The 26,182-nt window shown below is 54.8% G+C and overlaps 1 protein-coding gene across 1 annotated transcript; it reads right to left on the bottom strand.

Moving 5' to 3' along the window:
* Window positions 1–578: 578 nt before the first annotated feature.
* Window positions 579–26,182, bottom strand: GPI (glucose-6-phosphate isomerase). The gene is made up of 18 exons (XM_027618115.2): window positions 25,977–26,182; window positions 24,585–24,675; window positions 24,170–24,238; window positions 22,709–22,828; window positions 18,387–18,470; window positions 18,115–18,261; window positions 17,286–17,357; window positions 16,768–16,812; window positions 15,526–15,579; window positions 3,903–3,963; window positions 3,437–3,480; window positions 3,173–3,325; window positions 2,743–2,872; window positions 2,539–2,615; window positions 1,550–1,678; window positions 1,250–1,325; window positions 1,098–1,164; window positions 579–986 (listed from the first exon to the last, which is right to left on the bottom strand). Exons 1-18 carry the CDS (start codon window positions 26,096–26,098, stop codon window positions 851–853), a joined length of 1,677 nt encoding a protein of 558 aa, XP_027473916.1. The 5' UTR covers window positions 26,099–26,182; the 3' UTR covers window positions 579–850.

Here is a 26,182-nt window from a genome sequence, read left to right as displayed (position 1 = left end):
CTGTCCAAATTCTGTATCGTGATCTAGGGTGTAGATCCTGGAAGCTCAGCCTCTAGTCTACCCGTCCATTCTGCTCATTGACTTTTTTAAATAAAATTCCCTTTCTGGCTAGTTGGCCAAAAATATTACTTGGTATCTTGAATAGAAGATAAAAGGGTGGTTTGTTCAAAATCCTTTTTTTCAATGTCTGTCTTATAAAAGGAAAGCAGTACCTGAGCATCTGGCCGGAAGATGAGCGTCACCCTTGACCCAGACTGGGTATTCACCCAAAATAGACAATCTAACGCAGCTTTTTAGAACTATCCGGTGAACAAAAGTATGCAATTCCTCCAAAGTCACAGAGGTAAGGAGTGAACAAAGGAGAAGGAATTTGCTTACAGAAGCCAAGTTGCCCCCGTGACGCCGACTGTGCCCCAACCCCCTCCTCCACTCTCTTCTCAAGGGACCGTCCTCCACTCTGGACCTACTCACCACTTGCAGCCAAGCCTCAATCAAGCAAGGCACATCACTCCTACTGAGCACCTAACTCCTGTGTGCAGCACCACTTCTGGAGATGAGAAGAGGCTGAGCCTACAACCTCCTTTGTGGCATCTTTATTTTTCTATCTGGTACATGAACAAAGTGAACATGGTCAGAAAAATCAGCTGCACCGAAACACTTCAGCCGGTTGTAAAACAGAGGGCACGTGGACATGGAAGGGCGGGGTGGCGATTCCAGACTAGCTTCCCCCAAAGGGCTTATGCTCCAGGCCCACAACCAGAGGCTGCTCTGGGCAGGACTGTGCAGTGCATCTCTGGGGAGGAGCGACAAGAAGGACCAGTCACAACAGGGACTGCAGCCGGGCATGAGTTTATTGGCTTCTGGCCTCACGCTCCTGCTTGATGAAGTTGATGAGCCCATTGGTGGAAGAGTCGTGAGAGGTCACTGGGCTACTGCCGTCAAGCTCAGGCTCGATTTTCTTGGCCAGCTGCTTTCCCAGCTCCACCCTGCCAGGACAAGGAGAAAGATGGTTAAGAGGACGTTCCAGCATCACGAGTGAAATCCACAAGCCAACCCACAGGCATTCCCTCCCCTCCCCTTGAGGAGCAGCAACTCACCCCCACTGGTCAAAGCTGTTGATGTCCCAGATGATACCCTGAACGAAGATCTTGTGCTCGTACATGGCTGTAGGGGTGGCAGATGGGGCACATTAGGGCTCGACCGGCTTTACCCAACCTACCCCAGGCCAGGACCTTCCCCGCTCACTCACCAATCAAGGCTCCCAGAATGAATGGCGTGAGCTTGGTGAACACAATAGAGTTGGTTGGCCGATTTCCTTCAAAGACCTTTAGAAAACACCCAGGAATGTCCCCCGGTTAGTCATCACCCCCAAATCCTCAGAAGGGATGTGCACCCTACCCCAGAGGCTGGGATATGCCTATCTGTAAGGACAGTCCCTCCTACTGGGTAGGACAAGCCAGGCACGCCATGAATCCCTACCCAGACCCCACAACTTTATCCTTCTGACTCCAGGATGCCAGCCAAAGCCCACTTCAGGAGAGGTGCTGACCTTGTGTGGCAACAGCTTCTCCAAGGCCTCTGGACTCTTCCCTGCGGCCTGCAGCTCCTTCCGGGCCTCCTCTGTTGACTTCCCCTTCATCAGGGCCTCAGTCTGGGCCAAAAAGTTGGCCAGGAGGATCTGACAAGAGAGATACCCGGTTCCATTTGGAAGTCCTGTCTGAGCTTCAGGCAGAGGGGCAAGACTGCGTGGCACTTCCCAGGTGGGGTTAGTCCCAGCCCCCAATGTAGAGCTCAAATGGAGCGAGGCGGGGATGGGAGGGCACATCGGACAACACAGCAAAGTAAGTGACAACAATAACTGCCCTTTAAGGGATACGCATGACTTGCCAAGGACCCTGCTAAGAACTTAGCAATATTTATCTTTTTTTTTATTTTTTTAAGATTTATTTATTTATTTGAGAGAGAGAGACAGGGAATCCCACACCGATTCCCAGCTGAGCATGGAGCCTGACTCGAGGTTCCATCTCACGACCCTGAAATCATGACCCAAGCCAAAACCAAGAGTCAGATGCTCAACCGACCGAGCTGCCCAGGTGCCCCAACCATATCTATCTTATGGTCTTCCCATCTGCTGCTGTGGTAAGCACCATCTTGGCTCCATGACCTTTGCCCCCTCCCTGCTGTTACATCTGTGTGGGTTACGTTACATGGCAAAGGAGATCTTACAGATGGAATGAAGGTAACAGACCTTGAGACAGGGATAGGTGGGCCCAATGTAATCACGTGGGCCCTTTGAAGTAGAAGACGAAGACAAATGAGTTGGTCAGAAAGATGCAACAGAAGGGGCAGGACAGAATCGAGGCTGAAGCGGGACTCATCCCACCACTGCCGGGTCTGAGATGGAGGACACCACAGGCTAAGGTGGCTTCTTGAAGCTGAGAGACTTAATATAACTGCCAACTAATCCATCAGCTTCTAAGCAGCCTGGGTGAAGGCGAGCCTAAGAAAGCGTGAGGAGAGGCAGGAGAAGGCTCTTACCTTGTGATGCAAACCCTTCCTTATCGGGTGCTGGGTCTGGACTGGGATGAGGAAGTCACAAGGTATCATCTTGGTGCCTGTAAAGGGCACAATGGTCACCCAAGCGCCTACCCCAGCCCATGGGAGCCACCCGAGGGAGAAGTCTCTGCTGGTGGGCCTTCCACGTCCACAGCAGCACCCGTGCCCAGGCCAGAGGGGCCCTACCTTGGTGGATGAGCTGGTAGAAGGCATGCTGGCCATTGGTCCCTGGCTCCCCCCACACAATGGGGCCCGTCTGGTGGTCCACACGAGTGCCGGACTTGGTGATGTACTTCCCGTTGGACTCCATGTCACCCTGGAACAGGGACAGAAACCCAGCCCTCTAGCTGAAGGTCTTGCTTTTCTTCATGAACTGTGCCCAAATCCTGCCTGGGATGTAGCACGCATACCTGCCCTGCCTTGTGTGGTGTCCATAGGCAGGACCCTCACCTGTGAGGTCAAACTTGGCTAACACTCATCAAACGGACCCTGGTGACAGGGATTCACCCTGAGATTAGAACACGAGTGGGCCTTGGCTGCGCCTAAGGGCAGTGCGGGGAGAAAGCTGCTGGAGGGGCAGGAACCTGACCCCAAGGCCTGGCCTGGCAGCTGGTACCTGCTGGAAGTAGGCCGCAAAGCGGTGTAGATACTGGTCATAGGGCAGCATGGCCTGCGTCTCACACCCGAAGCAGTTGATGTACCAGACACCCAGCAGAGCCAGCAGGACGGGGGCATTCTTCTCCAGGGGCGTCGTACGGAAGTGCTGGTCCTGAAACCAGAGCAGGTGGGTGGGAGCTGAGCAGCTGCCCCGGAGGGAAGCACGGAGGGAGCTGGACCAACCAAATGTCTCTGGCAGAGAACACAAGCCTCAGCTACTTACCATCCAGTGGGCCCCTGAGAGCAGCTGCTCGAAGTTGTCAAATCCTACGACACAAAAGCAGCGTCAACAGAAATGGTCATGCCCAGTGCCCTCGTGGCAGTGGACACAGCTTCTTTTTGCAACCAAGGAAAAGCTGATGCTGACGTGCAGCCAGAAGAAACAGGACCTGGGAAGACCTGGGCCTACAGAAAGCCTCTCTAACCGGAGTCAGCCTTGAGCGCAAAGGCCAGTCTAACTTCACCTACCACAGGAAACGACGGGACAGCAGGTGTGAGGGGCAGAGAGAAAGGCCAAACTGCAAACACCAGAGAAAAGTCAGGCCTGCCCTCCTGACCCGAAAGAAATGTTCCAGCCAAAGGGACAGAAGCCAGTGGCCTGTGGGGTCAGAAAGGTGTTCAGGGACATGAGACCCCCATCCCTAACCGAGACTACAACATGGTCTCCCAAGACTAAGACACAAACTCACCCACATGCAGTGCAATGGAGAGTCCAATGGCTGACCACAGCGAGTAGCGTCCTCCTACCCACTAGGAGAGACAGGAAAACGTGCTGAAGAAGGGTTGGCACACCCCGCCCCCCACCCTCCTGCCACAAAACTTGCCCCCTGAGAGCAATGCTCTTCCACAGGTGCAGCATGGAGGGCCTGGGCCCAACCCACCTCTGGGAAGCAAGACAGCAGGCCAGGCGCTGGCAACTCTTTGTGCTGACCAACAGAGCAGACTACGTGGGACTGGTCAGAGCCACAAGACTCAACTGAAGACCTTACCATGGCTGGCCCTGTCTCCTCAGACACAGATAGACCCAGTACCTCATCCTTGCACCAGGCCCGGCCTCCTCCTCATACAGGCAGACCCAGCGCCTCATACCCGCGCCAGGCCCAGGCTCCTCCTCTGACAGACAGACAGACCCAGCGCCTCATACCTGCGCCATGCCCAGGCTCCTCCTCTGACAGACAGACAGACCCAGCGCCTCATACCTGCGCCAGACGCCACCGCCCCCTCAGACAGACCCAGCGCCTCGTACCCGCGCCAGGCCCCACCTCCTCCTCAGACAGACAGAGCCAGCGTCTCATACCTGCACCAGGCCCAGGCTCCTCCTCAGACAGACAGACCCAGCGCCTCATACCTGTGGCAGGCCTCCTCAGAGAGACCCAGCACCTCATACCTGCGCCAGGCCCAGGCTCCTCCTCAGACAGACAGACCCAGCGCCTCATACCTGCACCAGGCCCAGGATCCTCCTCAGACAGACAGACCCAGTGCCTCATACCTGCACCAGGCCCAGGATCCTCCTCAGACACAGACCCAGCGCCTCATTCCTGGTACCAGGCCCAGTTTCTTCAGACAGAGACCCAGTGCCTCATACCTGTGCCAGGACTGGTTTCCTCAGAAACAGACCCAGTGCTTCATACCTGGCACCAGGCCCCACTTCCTCAGACACCAACAGACCAGCATCTCATACCTTGCCAGGTCCAGCCCCCTCAGACACTGATAGATCCAGTGCTTCATACCTGTGCCCAAGCGTCTTCAATACTGACAGACCCAGTACCTCATACCTGTGTTTGGTTGTGCCTCATAGGACACTAACAGAACCGAAGCCTCATACTTGCGCCAGGCCCCACTTCCTCAGACACGGACAGACCTAGTACCTCATACCTAAATCCAGCCTTTCTAAACACTGAAAGACCCAGCATCTTGTACCTGCAACTAGCCCACCTACCTGGATGCTAACAGGTCAGAATCTAGCTGTGCCTGGCCTGGCCTCCTTGGGCAGTGATAGACCCAGCACCTCATACCTGTGCCAGGCCCTGTATCCTCAGACTATCGACCCAATGCCCCATACTTGTGCCCAAGCACACCTCCTCAAACAAGAAAAGATCCAGCACCTTCTACCTGGGTCTTAGCCCTGCCTCCTCAGATACCAATAAACCTGGGTTTGGCCTTGCCCCAGGCAGACCCAATGCCTCCCGGGACAGTGACAGTGACAGGCCCAGGGCTCATACCTGATGAATCTCAGCCTCAGCCCCAAGACCTACCTAGTCACGCTTGCAGACTTCACTCTGTATCACCTAAATCCTCAGAGATCCATTCACATCCTTCTAACAGCTTTTTATGGAGCACCTACCACATTCCCAGCACAGGCAACAGAAGCAGCCCATGGGGGCTCCCCAGAGACGTAAATAATCATGCCAATAATGAAATACAAGTGCTTGGGAGAATGGAAATACAGCAGTGAAATCAATTATAAAAGGAATCTGAGGAGTGCTTGAGCTTGGATCTAAAGAACGAGCAGGCATCACCCAGGAAAGCACTGACGGGGGAGAAGCATTCCAGCAGCCAGTACAGCCTATGCAAAGGTCCTGTAGCAAGAGCAGCCTTTCTCAACGGTGAGAGAATTAAGCCCCACAGAAAATACTTTCAGGGTGCCTCAGTGGCTCAGTCGTTAAGCGTCTGCCTTCAGCTCAGGTCACGATCCCGGGGTCCTGGGATCGAGCCCCACGTTGGGCTCCTTGCTCAGCGGAAAGCCTGCTTCTCCCTCTCCCACTCCCCCTGCTTGTGTTCCCTCTTTCCCTCTCTTGCTGTGTCTCTGTCAAATAAATAAAATCTTCAACAACAACAAAAAAAATACTTTCTATGACTTCACTTCTCAATTCTCCCAAGGATGGTCCAAGGCTAGTACCCTCCTCGAAGCAAGGAAGACATGCTAATTCATGATATCCATTGGATGTCTTGGGGCATGAGGGCTTAATTCTCTACCGGAAGCCTGTTTAGACAGGTTGGGCAAGAGGAACCACAGCACATTCCTAGATGTGGGAATCTAGGAATGTGTGGAGGGTTGAAGCCGAGAGGCAATGCTGGAGGATGAAGCAGGGATCCCCAGTGGTCATCAGGAACACGATTCTACCCTGAATGGGGAAGGCAGAGGACTGATTCAAGAGCTTCAATCAAACAGGAGGAGTTGAAAGAACGAGAGAATTAAGTGTGGCCCAGAGGTTTCTGGCTTGGGTAATGAGATGAATGGTGGGGCCCTCCCCTGGAAAGAGTCCAGGTTTGGGGGAACCTTACCAGACAAGACACAGTCCCAGGAGCCACACCACGCCTGACACAGGCTCTCAGATCTCACTGAACAGACTCAGTTCTAGAAACTGGACTGCCAAGATGTTGATTTTGGCTGCCCCAGGTCATCAGACCTCACTTTTGGGAGCCCAGCAATGCCAGCGTCTGATTTGAGCCTCTGACCCCTCCGCCTACAGACAACGATCTCTAGAATTCACTTCACCCGCGGTGGCCCTTTCAGATCGCACCTCACAGATGTAGCTCATCAGTTCGGCATTCTGTGCCTCCTCTGCTCTGGCCCCAGACCTCACTTGAACTAACCAGTTATAATCTACTTTTTTCCCACCTGAGTAACTCAGACCCTACGCCAATCAGGCCCCAATGCTACAGACCACACCTTGGCCTGGCTATAGATCCTCAGGCAATACCATGAGCTCTGCCCGTCATGCCTGACCAGGGTACTGAGAACAGGAGTTCTGGCTCAAGGCATTCTATACGTCCTACGGATCCCAAGGGTTCCTGAGACCGCCCCAGGCCGACCTGGGTACACATGCCCACGACGACTCTGGCTTTCCCTTGAGGAGAGCCCTTACCTGATCCCACCACCAAGGATCCCACCTACACCTGACCCACGTTCTCAGGCCTCACCAGCCACACCAGTTATGCATTCCTGGGCTAGAGCATGCCTACTCATTTCATCTAACAAGCCCAGGGATGCCACTTGTCCCTGAACCCAGGCGACAAGAACCCATCTAAGATCACATTTATATACCTCTGTCCATGTGACTCTACATCCATGGACTCGAGACAAAGCCAACACTGATGGATGGATACAATGGCTTTGTCTACGAGGTCAGCTCTGCCTACCTGGGTCCTCCTCCAGCACACATACTGCAGGGTCATCCCGTCGGAGCCAGGCTCCACGCAGCTGCACGGATGCACCCGGCTCCACAGATCCAAGTCTGTGCCTGATCCTGACTCCTCACATCTCAACCGACAGACCCAGGTCCACCTTCCTAAGCCCACCTCAGACTCCTCACACCTTCCTGAGAGACCCAGCTCTCTCTAAACAGGCCTGACCTCAACTCCCCCAGGCCTGACTTGAAAAAACTGGCTTTCTATCCTTATCTGACTTGGCTCTTCACATCTCGCAGACAGATCCAAAGCTAACCACCGCTGTTTGACCTGGCACCAACACCTCACTGACGAGCCTCAGCTCATCAGATACAAGAATCTCTGCAGACCTATGCTCTAGAGAACCCCCCAACCCCGTGAGACGTGGTTCTCCCTCCCTGTGAGTAACCCGTGCTCTCCAAGCCTCCCCTCTAACTTTAAGACCTGGGTCAGCACCCCTGAGACAGAACCATGTTCCAAGGACTTCACCAACGAGACCCACGTAGATATCTCTGGCTCCAAAGTCTGTGCTTGAGAGAGCCAAGTCCACCTACTGACGTCTAACTTAGGGCTCGCAGACCTCTGAGCCCCATGGTGGTCTGCCTACCTAAAGACTGCGGGACTCACCTGTGGCCACTCCACCCACCCAGGTTTAACCTTCCTTCTTCAGGCCTCCCCACAAAGATCCCAAGGTGCATACCCTTGCCTGAATCCAACACCTGAAAGTCAATCTACCTACCTCACTGACCTCCTCAGACCACACCTGGCAGGCCAACCCTGCCTATCTATGCTGGACCTTAGTTCCTCAGTTCAGCCCCCAACTCTTCAGGCCTCCTCAAGACATTACACTTGGCTGATGAGCTTTGCCCTCCTGCTTCTGACCCTGGCTCCTTAGACCACATCTGTCAGGCCAGCTCTACCGACCTGTGCGTGCTTGACCCTGGGTCCCGACACCACACCTGGCAGGGTGGTTCGGCCAACCGTACATGCCTGTGGCTCCTAACACCGCGGCTCCTGGGCCGGCTCTCCCGACCTGCACAGGACCCCGGCTCCTTATACTGTACCCAGCAGGCCAGTTCGCCCACCCGTGTTTGGCCCTGGAGCTTCAGGCCACACCTGGTGGGCCAGTTCTGCCTACCTGTGCTCCACCTTGGCTCCTCAGACCACAGCTGGTGGGCCAGTTCTACTTACCTGTGCTTGACCCTGGTCCTTAGACTGTACCTACAGGGCCACTTCTACTTACCTGTGCTTGACCCTGGGTGCTCAGACCACACCTGGCTGGCCATATCTACCTACCTGTCTCTGACCCCAGCTCCTCTAACCCTATCTGGTGGGTCAGCTCTGCCTACCTGTGCTTGACCTTGGCTCCTCAGACCTCACCCAGCAAGCCAAATCTGCCTACCTGTGCTTGACCCCAGTTCCCCAGACTTCACCTGATAGGCTGGTTCAACCTACCTACGCTCAACCGTGGCTCCTGAGACTGTACCTAGTAGTCCAGTTCTACCTACCTGTGCTTGACCCTGGCTCCTCAGACATTGCCTGGCAGGCCGGATCTGCCTACCTGTGCTTGACCTTGGCTCCTCAGGCTTCACTTGACAAACCAGTTCTACCCACCTGTGCTTGACCCTGGTTCCTCAGACCACACCTGGTGGGCCTTCTACCTACTTATGGTTGACCCTGGATCCTCAGGCCTCACCAGCAAGCCAGATCTGCCTACCTGTTTGACCCCAGTTCCTCAGACTTTACCAGCTCTAGATCAGTTCTACCTACCTGGGCTTGACCCTGGTTCCTCAGACATCACTTAGCAAGCCAAATCTGCCTACCTTTCCTTGATTCCACCTCCTCAGACTTCACATGAAAGACTAGTTCTACCTACCTGTGCTTGACCCTGGTTCCTCACACCTCACCTAACAAGCCAAATCTGCCTACCTGTGCTTGATTCCACTTCCTGAGACTTCACCTGATAGGCTAGTTCTACCTACCTGTGCTTGACCTTGGCCCCTCAGATCATACCTGGCAGTCCAGTTCTACCTACCTGTGCTTGACCTTAGTTCTTTAGACCTCACCTGGCAGGCCAGTTCCACCTACCTGTGCTTGACCTTGGTTCTTTAGACCTCACCTGGCAGGCCAGCTCCACCTACCTGTGCTTGACCCTAGCTCCTCAGACTGTACCTGGTGGGTCAGTTCTACCTACCTGGGCTTGAACCTGGTTCCTCACACCTCACCTAGCAAGCCAAATCTGCCTACCTGTGCTTGATTCCACTTCCTCAGACTTCACCTGATAGGCTAGTTCTACCTACCTTTGCTTGACCTTGGTTCTTCAGACCTCACCTAACAGGCCAGTTCTACCTACCTGTGCTTGACCTTGGCTCTTCAGACCATACCTGGTGAGCCAGTTCTACCTACCTGTGCTTGATCTTGGCTCCTCAGACCTCACCTGGCAGGCCAGTTCTACCTACCTGTGCTTGACCCTGGCTCATCAGACCTTCCTGGCAGGACAACTCTGCCTACCTGTGCTTGACCTTGGTTCTTCAGACCTCACCTGGTGAGCCAGTTCTGCCTACCTGTGCTTGGCCCCAGCTCCTCACACCTCACCTGGTGGGCCAGTTCTGCCTACCTGTGCTGGACCTTGGCTCCTCCAACCATACCTGGCAGGCCAGGTCTACTGACCTGTACTTGACCTTGGCTCTTCAGACTTTATCTGGTGAGCCAGTTCTACCTACCTGTGCTTGACCCTAGCTCCTCAGACCATACCTGGTGGGCCAGTTCTACCTACCTGTGCTTGACCCTGGCTCCTCAGACCTTACCCAGCAGGCCAGTTCTACCTACCCATGCTTGACCTTGGCTCTTCAGACCTTATCTGGTGAGCCAGTTCTACCTACCTATGCTTGACCCTAGCTCCTCAGACCATACCTGGTGGGCCAGTTCTACCTGAGCTTGACCTTGGTTCTTCAGACCTCACCTGGTGGGCCAGAGCTCTACCTGCCTGTGCTCGATCCTGGTTCCTCAGACCTCACCTGGTGGACCAGTTCTACCTACCTGGGCTTGACCCTGGCTCCTCAGACCTCACCTGGTGGGCCAGTTCTGCCTACCTGTGCTGGACACTGGGTCCTCAGACCTCACCTGGCAAGCCAGATCTACCTACCTGTGCTTGACCCTAGCTCCTCAGACCATACCTGGTGGGCCAGTTCTACCTGAGCTTGACCTTGGTTCTTCAGACCTCACCTGGCGGGCCAGAGCTCTACCTGCCTGTGCTTGATCCTGGTTCCTCAGACCTCACCTGGTGGACCAGTTCTACCCACCCGTGCTTGACCCTAGCTCCTCAGACCTTACCTGGCAGGCCAGTTCTACCTACCCGTGCTTGACCTTGGCTCTTCAGACCTTACCTGGTGAGCCAGTTCTACCTACCTGTGCTTGACCCTAGCTCCTCAGACCATACCTGGTGGGCCAGTTCTACCTGAGCTTGACCTTGGTTCTTCAGACCTCACCTGGCGGGCCAGAGCTCTACCTGCTTGTGCTTGATCCTGGTTCCTCAGACCTCACCTGGTGGACCAGTTCTACCTACCTGGGCTTGACCCTGGCTCCTCAGACCTCACCTGGTGGGCCAGTTCTGCCTACCTGTGCTGGACCCTGGGTCCTCAGACCTCACCTGGCAGGCCAGATCTACCTACCTGTGCTTGACCCTAGCTCCTCAGACCATACCTGGTGGGCCAGTTCTACCTACCTGGGCTTGACCCTGATTCCTCAGGCCTTACCTGGTGGGCCAGTTCTACCCACCTGTGCTTGACCCTGGTTCCTGACACCTCACCTACCAAGCCAAATCTGCCTACCTGTGCTTGATTTCACTTCCTCAAACTTCACCTGATAGGCTAGTTCTACCTACCTATGCTTGTCCTTGCCCCTCAGATCATATCTGGCAGTTCAGTTCTACCTGCCTGTGCTTGACCCTAGCTCCTCAGACCATACCTGGTGGGCCAGTTCTACTTACCTGTGCTTGACTCCAGCTCCTCAGACTTCACCTGGGGACCAGTTCTACCTACCTGTGCTTGACCCTAGCTCCTCAGACCTTACCTGGCAGGCCAGTTCTACCTACCCGTGCTTGACCTTGGCTCTTCAGACCTTATCTGGTGAGCCAGTTCTACCTACCTGTGCTTGACCCTAGCTCCTCAGACCATACCTGGTGGGCCAACTCTACCTGCCTGTGCTTGATCCTGGTTCCTCAGACCTCACCTGGTGGGCCAGTTCTGCCTACCTGTGCTGGACCCTGGGTCCTCAGACCTCACCTGGCAGGCCAGATCTACCTACCTGTGCTTGCTCGTGGCTCCTGACACTACGTAGAGGGCTAGCTCTGCTTACCTGTACCTCCTCCTCTCAGTTGCTTACATCTATGACATTCGACTCTTACCTGGACTCAATGTGATTTTTTAGATCTCACTGGACAGACCAAGTGTTATGAACCTGCCCTCGGGGCACCTGGGTGGCTCAGATGGGTTAAGCATCTGCCTTCAGCTCAGGTCATGATCCCAGGGTCCTGGGATCGAACTCCACGTCTGGCTCCTGGCTCAGCAGGGAGCCTGCTTCTCCCTCTCCCCCTGCCTCTCCCCCTGCTCATGCTCTCTATCTCGAATGAGTAAATAAAATCTTAAAAATAAATAAATAAATAAATAAATAAATAAACCTGCCCTGATCCTGGCGGCACAGACCTTACCTGACAAACCCTGCTGTACACACCTGTGCTTAACTCATATGGACAGTACCGAGGATACAAACCCATGCCAGATACAGACTCTGCAGACCTTACCTGAGAAACTCAATTCCACACATCTGTACCTGACCACAACTCAACAGCCTTGCAAGACAGCTCTACAAGATACGCAGAGGTACAGGTGCGGTTCTGTCTGCCTACCTTGACCTTAACCTAGGAGATCCAGATCTAGGCACTTGCACTCAATCCTGGCTCCTGAGCTCTCACCTGAGAGAGCAAGCCCTATCCTCCTGATGTCACTTCATTACCTCAGAGAGCATCTAAGAGATGGAGTTCTTTCTAGATAAGCCTTACAGGGCCTCCTTAGGCCTTACCTGACAGATCTGGTCTACCTACCTACACCTAAACTCAACGGCGAGACAGAAGTGAACCTAACCATGGCTCTTCAGGTCAACCTACCTCTGCTCACCCTTGGTTTCACAGATGTTACCTGAAAAACTCAGCTCTACCCTCCTACGCTTGGCCCCAACTCCTCAGGTTCAGAATACAAACCAGGGCCCGACCTCAGCAATTCAGACCTTACCTATTCAAGATCCAAAAGTACAAACCTGAATCTCACCTCCCCTCTCAAGCTCCACCTGACAAACCTGTTCTACATACCTGAGCCAGACCCAGAACTCATACACCTTCCAGATACAAGCAGTTCCCCATCCCTCTGCCTGACTCTAGCTTTTGTCTTTCCCCAGAGGACCCAGCACCACCTCCAGGATCAAAAACCTGCACATCACCAGAACCGCTAGATATCACCTGAGGGCACAGTTCTCACCTGGAACCAATGATGGATTTCTAGTCCTCACCTGTCAGACTCGGCTATGTCTGCCCTTCTTCAGCTCCGGTGTCCTTACCTGAGCAACTCATTTCTACCTATATGTACCTCATCTTGGCTCCTCAGGCCTCCCTAAGAAACCTAGTTATAGAGACCTTGTCTGATTCCAGCTCCTGTGACCTCAGACGGACGAGGTTCTGCAGCCCCCTCCCTCCCCCCACCGGCAGACTCCACTGTACAAACCTAACTTGAATGGACACTTCCCTCAGACCAGACTGCTCCTAGCTGCTTACCTCAACCTGAGGGAAAACTGGTGAGAGCGCCTTGGTGCCTGAGGGACTTGGGCCTCAGACATCTCACCCTGTAGACATGGTTCTCTAAGGCCTTTATCTACCACAAGCCTCTCGGACTACACCTTACCAATGTAGCTCCTGTCTGTTCTTCACCTGCCCCAACTCCCCAGTCCTTACCTTTTATAACTCAGTGTATTCCTACCTTTTACTCATCTGGACCCCTTGAGCCCCACCCCAGCCAGAACCCAGTGCCAGAACCTTGGGCTGGTTGTAGGTCCTCAGAGGCCTCTGCAACCCCTGAACTCTGCTTATCACACCTGGTCAGGATGCCAAGAGCCAGGTAGCTGACGTGGCTCGGAGGACTACCTACGTTTGCCTAATTCTGAGTTTTAATCACCTCATTTAAATAATCCCATTACCTGACACTCACTTTGCAGAACCAGTCGGACAGACCCCAGTGTACACACCTGTCCCATGTCAGGGACTTCAACTCACGGATCCAGGTTAAAATACCTGTATGTGACTCTGGCTCCTTAGACCTTATTTGATAGAACCATCTCAAAATACCTGTGTCTTCCAGAATTCGTAGACATCATCAGTACCTTTACCTGTCCTGGCTCCTCCTCAGAACTCACCTGTACCTATCCTGGCTCCTCTTCAGACCCCACCATCCAAAGTCAGCTCTCCAATGTGTGCTAACTCTGGCTGAGCCCTGAGAAACCCCATAATTTACTACTAAATTATTATTACTGCCTGATCCCGACACGAAGCTACCCCATGACTGACTCTAACTAACCAGGCCTCACCACTTGTATGTCCCCCTACCAGACTGGCCTCTTCTGATCTTACCTCAGAGCCAGCACAATATCCCTATGTCTGTCCTGACCCTCCATCTCGCCTAAGAGATACTAGCTCCAGAAATTTCACCTGTCCCAGGCTTCTCAGATGTCACCTTCTTGATTCAAAACAATATACATCTTCAGGTCCCTCTTCCAGCCACTGTGTATGTGGTTTGTCTGGCCTGGCCCAGGAGGCCTTCATTGTGCCCACCTCGGCCACTCAGGCCTCACTATCCAGCCCCAGCCCCACATTCATGTACCCAACAGTCATTCCCAGGCCTTACCTGGGAGTCGCCCTAAGCCGCCCCCCTCCCCATCACCGCTACATGCTAGGCAGTTATGGGCAGTGAGAAAACCCACACAGGGTTTTGGCTAGCAGGAGACCCTCTTGTTCCTGACCACCACCTGTTGAGGCTCCAGATCCCAGAGAAGAGGTAGCAGGTGCCCCCCCTACTTTATCAGACATGCAACATTTGTTAGAAGCTGCCCGATCTCTGTCGACCGGGGTTCCTCATCTGAGCCACAGGATGCAGAAAATGATTTGAGTGACTTCTCGATTCTTCCAAGGATGGCACATAATTAGTCCCATTCTAGAAAGAAGTTAACTCATTACACACAACACATGCCTCAGGACGTTTAGGGCTTAATGTTCTCCCAGACTCCAAGGCCTTTAGTGTTTTCAAAGGAGATTCCATCTGTGGATGCTGCCACCAAGCAAACAGCTTCCAGTCTAAAGGCCTGGAAACAGCCCCAGTGGGAAAACCCCGAACTGGACAATGGCCTCCCTGGTGCGCCTGCCCCAGGCAAGTGTTAGAACAGCGCCCCCTGCGTTCCCAGCACCCACACAGCCGGAGCCCTTTTTCCAGGGCCAGCCGCAAGGCAAGGTCCCACTCGCTGCCTGACACCAGCTGTGGCTGTAGCAGAGATGAGTCCGTGACAACACCCTCCCCCCCCCCCCACGAGTTAGACTGGCCCTGGCTTGGCCTCTCAGGCGCGGTTTGCTCTGCAAGCTGCCTGACAAGCACCCAGGCAGGCCCCAGGCCCGGCGCCTCCTCTCTGCACCTTGCAGCTGTTCCCGTACCTCCTGACCGGGCCAGCCCAGTCACACCTCCTGCCTCACCCTGCCCTGTGGCCTTTAGAGACGGCGGCTGCAAGTTCGGAGAAAGGCCATCACTGAGAATAACTCACAACCTCAGTTTAGTGAAGGGGGGAAGGGTGCTGCTGGCAGACACCCCGGGGAGTGTTGGCCGGGCCTGCAAGCTCAGCTCGCCCTGCTGGAAGTGGAGTCCCCCTCCCGACGGGGCTGGTCCTGCCCCACAAGCCTCCCTGAGGGCCTCTCAGCCCTTCCCAAAGCCAGGCATGCAGCAGGTGCTCAACAAAGGTTGACCTGACCTCACAGGCCCCTCATCTGTGGCACGGTGGTCATGCCTTGACCCAGGACACATAATTCACCCAGCGCAAGGAAGTGCCTTTACTTACATCCCAGAACTCGAACATGTTTTGAGGGTCAATCCCAAACTCCTTCACTTTGGTCTAAAAAGGGGCAAAGGAAGAGAAGGAAGAAAACCTACATTAGCTGGATGAGAACTGGAGCTCTAGGGTGCCAGGCGTCACGCTGTCCACGCTGCGGATGGACGGGGTGGGGATGGAGCGGCCTGTCATTCCAGGGCAGGAACCGGCAGCGGCCACCCCCAGAACTGGACACGAGGCCAGCTCCCATCCAGCAACACCCGCGGCCTGGTGCCTGTGAAGCCCCTCACACTGCCCTGCGAGAGCCGCCGCCTGCACCTGTCGGGGTAGAGACACTGACCCATGCAGGACATATGGGAAACTGAGCCCAAGGCTGGAGCCCGAGCAGAGGGTGGGCCACCTCCCAGGCCAGGTGTCACCCAGCCAGGACACCTGTCCAGCCCTTCCAATAGCAGAGATGGGGACTCTGCCCCAGGAAGCCTTCAGGAGATAACCGACCCTACCCCTCGGGTGCCCTGTCCCCTGGGCAGACAGGGTCAGCGACCCCCTTATGCCGTCCCTAAGGAGGAGACGCCTTAAGACGTCCTCCTGTCTCCCCTCCCTGGGCAGGTCGGCACTGGAGGCAGGGGTGGGGGTTGGACAAGAGGGGCAGAGCTCGGGGAAGGGAGTGGTCAGGACAACCTGGGAGTGGTTCCAGGTCTGACACAGCGCCGTACAAAGCCCACCACATAGCAAGTGCTCACCTGGTTTGTGACCCCGGGCGCACAGCTCCGCCCCGCCCCACAAGCCCACCCCACACCTCACGCAGCCTCAGGCCAGGAGGACCGGGACAACTGGCTGGCAGGGGACCGCGTTCTCCCAGCTCCACTGACTCCTGCAGTCACGGGGCAAAAAATCCTTCAGTGGGGCTTAACCTCCTTATGTAAGAAATGGGATGTACCCCCACCCCTACCCCACACAACCCATGCGGGGAGAGGCCAGGGGCAGGCTGGTAGAGGCCAAAGGAGGTCATGTGTGTGGATATGTGTGTTCTGGATATCAGTCAGGCCTGGGAGGTGGACGCAGCCAACCGGATCCCTCTTTGGAGCTACAGAGATTTGATGGGAGGATGCAAAAGGGATGGTTTGCAGCTCACATCCCTCACAGGCAACCGACCCTTCTAAGATCCCCAGATCTGCGAACCACAACTCAACTTGAATATATTCTGATAGGCCATGACCAGGACGTCTGCGAGCCCACATGGGCACTTACCGTGTTGGTAGACAGGGCAACAAAGTGCTTCGCAACTGCAGAAGGCTACAAGAGACAGAGCCAAGTTACACCAAACCCATCCCAGGGGGCCACCCGCGGGTAGTGAGCCTCCCATCTCTGGAGAAACCGAGGCCCTGGGTGGGACTGATTATTCCCAGGCCTTGGCTCTGAGGCTGTTAGAGGAGCCCCGTGTCAAGGTCAAGAGAACAAAAGAGGCAGAGGCCCATCCTACCTCACAGGCACACAAGGCCCAGGTTCCCTCCCCTGTGAAGTGGGTGTGGCAGGGGGTAGAGAGGATCCTCCCGGGGCCAAGGGACCTTGAAGTGCCTTCAGCTAGTTTGAGCAGGTTCTGGCACATCTGACTTGTCTGGGACTGGCAAAGCCAAAGGCCTAAACTGGAAAAAGCAGGCACCAAGAGAGGCTGCCTCATGCTGCCAACTTTGGGAGAAACAGGGCAACAGCACTGGGCTTGGCCACTCACGTGGGTGGGCCGGCCCACCACCCACCCCAGCACTCACTTCCTTGGCCGACAGGAGAAACCACTCCTTCGCCGTCTCCGCATTCGTAATGGTCTCCTGGGTGGTAAAGGTCTGCGGCCAGAAAGTACAGCAGTCGGTCCCAGCTCGGGCTCGGTGTGGCCTAGAGCCAGGGCCCAGTGACAGAGGCCATGGGGGTGCCCATGAGCAGTGACAGTCACCCCACATAACCTCTACCCACCTGTCCACAGAGCCACAGTGAGTGGCTGTGTCTGGGGCACGGGCCTGGAAGGAGTAGTACCACCATCCTGGGATTCCAGGACTTCACAAGCAAAGGAAGAGGAATCCTAGTAAAAGCCACAACCCCGACCAGCGGCCCATTCCTCCACCACAGGTCAAAGGCCAGAGCATCTGCTGGGGCCACACTTGGGGCTCCCTTTCAGCCCAGGCTAGGCTGTGATCTCAGAATTCAGATGGAATTCTTAATATGTTATGTGCACCAATGTGAGTAAACAGGACGTAAATGACAACAAACAAAACCCTTACGTTATCTGGGCATGGCTCTGCGATCAGAAAGGAGCAGACATTAAGCACAGAGGTCTCAGAAAGACAACAGCAGCCCCAGGTTGGGCACAGATCCCAGAAAACAAATGGATGTGGCCTTAAAATGAAGGTTCTAACTGACTAGTTCAGGCTTCCATCAGGAAACTGTGTTTGCCACCTGCCAAGGAACAGTCTGAGGGCGGTGGGGCTGGCCCAATTGATCCACAGAGCACAGTGAGCCCGGGGATAGCGGCAAAGCATCCACCCAGCAGCCCCCCGCCCCGTCCCACCCAAGGCTGGGGAGCCAGGCCAGGACCAAGGCCCATACCTTGGAGGCAATGATGAACAGGGACGACTCAGGGTTCAGAGTGGCCAGAGTTTTGGAGATGTGGGTCCCGTCGATGTTGGAAACAAACCAGACCCGGGGACCTCCTGAAGAATACGGCTTAAGGGCTTCAGTCACCATGAGGGGTCCCTATGGGGAGCCGCCACATCAGAAAACAAGATTCCAGGGCCCAGAGATGGGGAAGCCAGGTCTTACCCTGGAAAAACCAAGGCTCTGGGTGGGCCCCCTCACCCCATCCATGGAATCCTCCTCACCAGGTCAGAGCCGCCAATGCCGATGTTAATGACGTCCGTGATGGGCTTGCCTGAGTACCCCTTCCAGTCACCACTCCGGACTCGCTGAAACAGAGTGGGGGGGCATGCGTTCAGCCCAAAACCCCCAGGATAAACCATTGCTCAAAAGCACCCTCGCACCTCAGGCCCAACGTCCAGGTGTTCGCAGGGGCCTCCTGAGACCACACCGGCAGCTCCCTGCCGCGCTCACCCCCAGTTAGACCCCATTTCATCATTAGCAAAGTGGGGGACACCCCCACCTCTCAGAATTCGCAAAACAAAGGCAAACTCTCAGCAGAACCTAACGTATAAGAGACCAAGAAATGTGAAAGGCCGACTACTGGGACTGGTCTGTGCCAGGGACAGGGCTATCAGACATGCAGCCAGCCCCTCCAGGGACCCCACCGATTCCTGTCTCCTGGCATATTTTCCCCTCCGTATAGCACCCCCAAGCTGAATAAGGCCGACCTCTGCACCCACTGGGATACAATAACCCGTTAGTCATGTGAAAGGAACGGCCTGGCTTCCTGGTGCTTACAATAAAATGCAAGAAAAGAGAAATAAAGGAAGAACTTTCAAGCAAACAAACAAAAAAAGTCAGAGGGGCGCCTAGGTGGCTCAGTCGGTTAAGCATCTGTCTTAAGCTCAGGTCATGATCCCAGGATCCTGGGACTGAGCCCAGCTTCCAGCTTTGCATTCAGTGGTGAGTCTGCTTTTCTCTCTCCCTCGCTTCTCCTCCCTCTCATGCTCCCTCCCCTGCTCAGCGGGGAGTCTGCTTCTCCCTCTGCCCCTCCCCCCAATTTGTGCTCTCGCGCGCGCTCTCTCTCAAATAAATAAAAAAATCTTTAAAAAAAAAAAAAAGCCAGGAATTGTTGGGTTTAGAAATTCCCAGCTTCTTTAGGCAACAAGAGATGCTAAAATTAAGAGATAGCTCCTTGGCAAAGACCAAACACAGGAAACTATAACAAAAAGCAAAGTATGAAGGGGAAGCAGAGGATGTAGCTGTAAAACCTTCCTTTCCTTGCACCTCCGAAAGACCTAAGGTGGTAACACAGAAAACATTTTGGTCAAAGATGAGGCTTCTGGGGCGCCTGGGTGGCTCAGTCATTAAGCATCTGCCTTCGGCTCAAGTCATGATCTCAGGTCCTGGGATCAAGCCCCGCATCGGGCTCCCTGCTCGGCGGGAGGCCTGCTTCTCCCTCTGCCACTCCCCCTGCCTGTGTTCCCTCTCTCGCGCGCTCTCTCTCTGTCAAATAAATAAATAAAATCCTAAAAAAATAAAAATAAAAGAAATGCAGGAACTACTATTTTGTACCTAATTTACGTGATGAGGCTCCTGACTTCTGGCTGATACTGTAATGGGATATGGCCTTAGGAGAAGGTGAGGAGGGTATTCTCCATGTGGAAGGAACATGAGTCACCGGGAGCCTGAAGGCAGACTATGCAGCCAACTTCCAAGATGGTTCCCAATGGTCCTCACCTCTTGGTATTGCATTCATGTCCTTGTGCTGTCCCCTCCTACTTTGATCAGAGGTGACGTGTACAACCAACAGGGTATTACAGAAACGACAGATGTAATTTCTGATGCTAGTTCAAGGTAATAAGGGACCTTGAGGCACTCTGCCTTGCTAAGCTCTCTTGGATCACTCATTTGAGGAAATCAGCTGTCTTGTGATGAGGACACTCAGCCTGTAGAGAGGTCCACAAGGTAAGGAACTAAAGCCTCCCAAAAGCCAGCACTAACTGCTAGTGAGTCATCCTAGAAGCGGATACTCCGGGCTCCATCCATCAAGCCTTCAGGGGAGAGCTAACTTTGGCCAACATCTTGTCTACAACCTTAGGAGACCAGAACCAGCCTGCACAGCCACAGCCAATCCTGATCCACAGGAATGTTGACTTTTGTTGACAGACGCTAAGTTTTGGAACCATTTATTACACGTCAATAGAAAACTAGTAAATAGATCTTTTCCGAAACCAGTAACAGCCAGCAACGTTTTTTGTTTGTTTTTTATATATAAGGCGATCAATCGCCATGGGAAATTTTCCATCAATACAGAAATAAAGTTGCTCAGCTTCTCAACCCTTAACCTCACCATTAAACTTTTGGTACAATAAAGCATCCCAGAGAAGAAAACTGTAGGTCTTTAATAGGATTACACACACCCTTTATCTGACCTGATGGCGTTTTACGACACGTGCCCGTTCGGCAACTTCCACTTTCAACTTGATAGCACAACCTGCACAGTGTGGCAGCTCAATGTAACCATAGCTCCCTCATACCTGCCGGTGCCTGGGACTACACTGTATGAACATATGCTGATGTCACTAATCAGTCCTCTGATAAATGGGCTCGAGTTGTGTGTTTAATTTTATTTTTTAATTTTATTTATTTGACAGAGAGAGACAGTGCGAGAGAGGGAACACAAGCAGGGGGAGTGGAAGAGGGAGAAGCAGGCTTCCCGCCGAGCAGGGAGCCTGATGCGGGGCTCGATCCCAGGACCCCGGGATCATGACCTGAGCCGAAGACAGACGCCTAACGACTGAGCCACCCAGGCGCCCCCCGTTTAATTTTTAAATAAATTTTTTTTAAGATTTTATTTATTTATTTGAGAGAGAGAATGAGAGAGAGAGAGAGAGCATGAGAGGGGGGTTGGGTCAGAGGGAGAAGCAGACTCCCTGCTGAGCAGGGAGCCCGATGCGGGACTCGATCCCAGGACTCCAGGATCATGACCTGAGCCGAAGGCAGTCGCTTAACCAACTGAGCCACCCAGGCGCCCTTAAATAAAAATTTTTTTAAAGATTTTATGTTTAAGTCATCTCTACACCCGACGCGGGGCTCGAACTCATGACCGAGATCAAGAGTCACACGCTCCACTGACTGAGCCAGCTAGGCGCCCCAAGCTCAGGTTGTTTTTGATTTCTACCACTATAGACAAGATCATGGTGAACATCCTCAACCCAACCTTGGCGAACTTCTAAGAGCACAGCCATTGGGGAGTGTTCCTTACGTGTAACTGCTGCCACTCAGTAGCATTTTTTGAACTATAAATACCCCATTCGCCTGAGTCAGATATCCTGCAGCCAGCCATAAGGGCGGGCTTTCCTGGAAATAGCTTCCCAGACAGCCAGGACCATGCTCTCCACACAGCCGACCTGAGCACGCACACGTTCGATGAGCTTCTGACGCAAGTCAGCTCCACCACTCGCCACCAAAGGCTGGGAAGGCCCTTCCCCGCACCTGGTACACAGGTACTGACCAGCGTTAAGGGACATTCTGGAATCCAAATTCCCACCGGGCTGCCAACCCTTCCTCACCCGCGGAAGTCCCACTCACTTGGCTATCAGGCCTCCAGGATTGATGGCCAGATCACTTCTGCCGTCTGAGGTCTGAAGTGGCTCTGAGCCAAAGCAACCAGATTTGGACCAGCCACTGGCAGGGGCCGCTGGTCCCAGGGACAAGCGGCCCAGAGCCCAGATTATCACTCCCAGAGCATGCAGAGCCCATACGTACAATGTGCACGTGCACACACATCACCCCTGTACCCCAGGCTTGAGGACGGCCCCTAACCCTTGCAGAATCACCCGTGGGATAGACACTGAGGTAACAGTGGTTGACATGGGGAAATCGCTAGCTGGTCTCTGAGGCAATCCCTACACCACCACCCCCCAACAGGAAAAGGGGGCACGGTTATGAGCACCAACATGGACCCAGGGACATTTTTTACTTATTTATAAGTACAAATAGGCTGCAGAAGAGTAGGTAAAAACGAACCCGTGTGTGTGAATGCATGTGCACACGTGTTTCAAAGAGGAGGACGCAGATGTACACACATAGCACACGCACAGGAAGCTTTCAGAAGATCTCACAGGAAACCCTATAAACGCTGCTTCTGGAGAGCTGGCTGGGGGTACGGCCAAGCAAATGTTAACACGTTGATTTTATCTAGTTTCAGCCTAGAAAAGGAAGGCATATCGCTAAAGAGATTAGAAAAAACAAGTCTCTCCCCTACTATCCCACCTCTCAGGAGCCTCGCTTTTCTTTTCGGATCTCCCGTCTGGCCGGATGGTCACCGTGAGCCCACAGGTGTCTGGAGTTCAGCGAAGAGGCTGCTCTGTGGCCGCCCGCGGTAGGTTCCCTCACCACAGGGGCAGGGAAATTCCCTCAGAACACGGGGTGATCCCGCAGACCGCCTCCACCTCAGGCTGCAGTGAGGCCGTGGGTCCTCTCCAAGCAAGGCCCCCAGATTCCCAGACCCATGCCCACATGCGCGGCCAAGGGCATGTCCAGCGCAGCAGCGGCCTACCTGGCAGAAAGACTTCATCTTCTCCAGGACCCTGTTGACCTCTGGCATCACATCCTTGCCATCTACCAGAATGGGTGTGTTTGCCCGGTTCCGCAAGGCCACGTGCAGCACCGCCCGATCCTGGGGACGACAGTCAGTGCGTGAAGACCCCCACCCCAGCGCAGCCACGCCTGCTGGGGCGCTGAGGGCCTGGTGCAACATGGCCCTCACTCCACTGGACACACACCCCCGAGGTCTACTGACAGTCACAAGGGGAGGGAGACCAGGAGAAGCCCAGGACAAGCCCAGAGGGCTCCTAGCTGTTCAGGGCATGAAAAGCTAGGGAAAGAGGAACAGAGTAAGCAAAGGCAGAGAATGGGGACAACACAGCAATAAACAGCTTCAGAGGACCAGGGTTCATTAAGGCTGGTCTCATTGTCTCCCTGAGAGTACATGGTGTCTTTGCTGGCCCCTTCTAAAAAGTACGCCCACCCCCCTGGATGTGGAGCAAAGCAGGCAACTCGAACAGCCCTCACCAAGCAGCCCCATCATATTAACTGCCAGAAACCAAACGCAACTGTAGGCCTGTGACAGGTGCCAAGAAGCTGGCCTTGTCATGTGAGAGCAACAGTCCCATCAAGCTGGAGCCGGGAGAGGAGCCCTTGAAGGAGACAGATCTAAAGACTCCAGGTGGGCAGGAAAGGGATGGTCGCTGGACTCCAAACCAAGGAAAGGCCCACTAAGGTGGAGACCTTCACACCACTCTGCCCTCTGCCCTCACTCTGCCCAACCTCACTCCTGTCCCCCATTCCAGAGGAAAATGCACTCCTCCAGGAAGCCCTCCTTGACTGCAGCCTCCCTCAGCCCAGCCCAGCGGCAAGACAAGTGGAGTTTGAAACCTCTGTCTCTTACAGATATGACGTCTCGGGTAAGTGATTTGCCCTCTGAACCTCAGCTTCCTGGGGTGTAAAAAGAGGACGCTAACCCTGGGAGGAAGAGACTCTGAGCACCCAGTGATTATTATGCCTCCAGGCTGCCACAGCAATTCAGGAACAGGGCCCCCAAGCCCTGGCCTCATCGCTGCTTCTTACTGACTCATACCACAGAGGAACCTGAGCTTATGTCCTAAGATTCCTCTTTTCACTAAAAAAAAAAAAAAAAAAAAAACCATGCAGCAAAGATAGCCCAGAGGTAAGTTTTCTAAGAAGCCGTCTTCCTGCAGGCTTGAGACGTGCTCTCCCCAGGTAGACACTGGGAGCCATTCCACGCTCACCAGATCGAGACGGCCAGTGCCGGGGAGGATGCACCCCACGGCCCTGCAACCCACCCTAGGAAACAGGCTTTCATGCCCCTCGTTAAGCAAAAACGTTGCTTAAGAGGAGAGATGAAGACACAGTGTGATGCTGTCAGTCAGATGAAACCCAAAGGGAAGGAAGAGGCCCTGAAGGGTAGGCAGCGTCTGCCGTCCACAGGCCAGCTCACCTCTGTGAAGTTGATCTTCTCGCCGCTGAACATGTGCTCCCGGGCAGCCTCCACACCCCTGGACTTGGCCTGAGAAGAGAAGATGCTAAGGCCTGATCCCCATCCACACAGGCGACCAAGAGCGCAGGCCACAAGCTCTGGGCTTGATGCAGCCTCCAGTGGGGCTGACAGATGGCTGCAGCCTGCTGGCCCTCCCCCGCTGCCTGCAAAGGGTCTGCCCTGGGTCCCCTGGGATGCTGCTCAGAACCTGAGCCAGGGGGCAGGAGCTCAGAGCCCTACGCTGGCACAGAGGCAGTGACCGAGGTCCACTGAGAGAAGGAACTAAAGCTGCTCAAGGACCCTGGGGGCTCCCAGGAGCCCAGCTCGCTTGCCAAGCTGTGGGTCACAGGTCAAGCCCCCCACAGCAGAACATTACCAGGTCCACCAGCATCTGCATCACAGTTTCGGTCACAAGGTTCTTTGAGTAATCCACCAGAATATGCCCATGGTTGGTGTTCAGGTTCAAGCTGCAAAAAGATGGCAGAAGCCAATGGCCACACCCCAGTTCTCCCCTGCCTATTCCCTGACCAGAGCTGCATTCAGAAAAAAACATCCCGGGCGCCTGGGTGGCTCAGATGGTTGAGCGTCTGCCTTCGGCTCAGGTCATGATCCCAGAGTCCTGGGATCGAGTCCCGCATCGGGCTCCCTGCTCTTTGGGAGCCTGCTTCTCCCTCTGCTTCTCTCTCTCTCTCTCTCTTTCTGTCTCTCATGAATAAATAAATAAAATCTTTAAAAAAAATAAAAATTAAAAAAAGATTTAAAAAAAAAAAAGAAAAGAAGAAAAGAAAAAAACATCCTCCCCGAGCCACACCCCAAACAAGCCTCAACTGCCCAGCACAGTGGTGGTGTCTGTCACCTGTCTGCCCACCAGCAGCGGCAGCATAGTGAAAGGGACCATCCTCACAAAAGGGAGGTGCAGACCCCTCCTGAGGAGCCATTCCTCTGCTAAACCAGCGAAGACAAACAGCTGGGTGCACATCCCCTGCCTAGCCAGGGGAGTGACCATTCCCTCCTAGAGCCTCCACGCTGCAACCCTCTCAGGAAGGACTCAGGAGGCTGGGCTGGCCATGGGGACTTCCTGTCCGGAGCCACAGACGCCCCCTCCCCAACACACCCTCACCAGTCACCAGAGCACCCCGAGATTCCTGCCCTCCCCCCAAGATTTCCTCCAACAGACTCCTTTCCATTTCCTGGTCGTTCATAGGGCTCCACGCCGAGCCTCCTTCGCAGAAATCATGCCCTCTCATCTCCACCCTTCCCCCACGGCTCCCTGCAAATCCCCCAGGCCTGCGCAGCCTGATCGCACCCCGCGGACGTCCCCACCCGCTCGGGGCCAGGAGCCGGGGGAAGGCGACAGCCCTTTCCCCGCCTGCTGCGTCAGCGAGGGCCCCTGCCCACAACTGCGGAAAGAGTCCCTTCTCAAATGGCAGGGGCTGGGAGGACGGGGGCGGGGGGGGGGGGGCGACAAGAGGTGGAGAGAGAGATGCCCCTGCAGAGAGACTCAGCCGCGGAGGAGCCGGCTTCTCATGACTAAGCAGCGCGGGTTCCGAGACCTCTGGCGAGCCCGCGAGCCCCCCAGGAACCTCCTTCAAGGAGGCGTCAAGGACGAACGGAGGCCTGGGCCCCGATCCGGGGCCGGGGGCGGCCGAGGACCCCCGCCGAGGACCGCCGGCCGCGCCGTGCCCACCCCGGGCCTGCACACCCGACCCCGTGCGCCCGGATCCAGCTCCCGCCCGTCCGCGCCCCGCCTGTGGCCCCGCGCGCGCACCTGAAGTGGCTGAAGCGTTCCTTGTCCCCCTCGAAAAGGCGACGCAAGTTGAGGTCAGAGCCGTGCTCGCGGTACCATTTCTGCAGCTTCTGGAACTGCGGACTCTGGGTGAGCGCGGCCATGGCGACAGCAGCGGGGTACACGGGCTCGGACGAGCTTGGAGGAGGAAGAGAAGGTGGGCGGCGCGCAGCTAGCGGAGACCGGGT

The sequence above is a fragment of the Zalophus californianus genome, chromosome 17 (genome assembly GCF_009762305.2).
Source record: "Zalophus californianus isolate mZalCal1 chromosome 17, mZalCal1.pri.v2, whole genome shotgun sequence".
Classification (NCBI taxonomy): domain Eukaryota; kingdom Metazoa; phylum Chordata; class Mammalia; order Carnivora; family Otariidae; genus Zalophus; species Zalophus californianus.
Note: the sequence above shows the minus strand (reverse complement) of the source record. Positions and strands in the feature narration are given on the sequence as shown.

Bases quoted from the DNA above. Each gene is read 5' to 3' on its own strand.
- GPI (XM_027618115.2), bottom strand. From the start codon at position 26,098: ATGGCCGCGCTCACCCAGAGTCCGCAGTTCCAGAAGCTGCAGAAATGG. The intron at 18,471-22,708 runs GTAGGCCGCTGC...ACTCTGTTTCAG, and splicing joins AGATGAAGTCTTTCTGCCAG to CGAGTCCGGAGTGGTGACTG. The intron at 15,580-16,767 runs GTAAGTGCCCAT...GCCCCTTTTTAG, and splicing joins TTGCCCTGTCTACCAACACG to ACCAAAGTGAAGGAGTTTGG.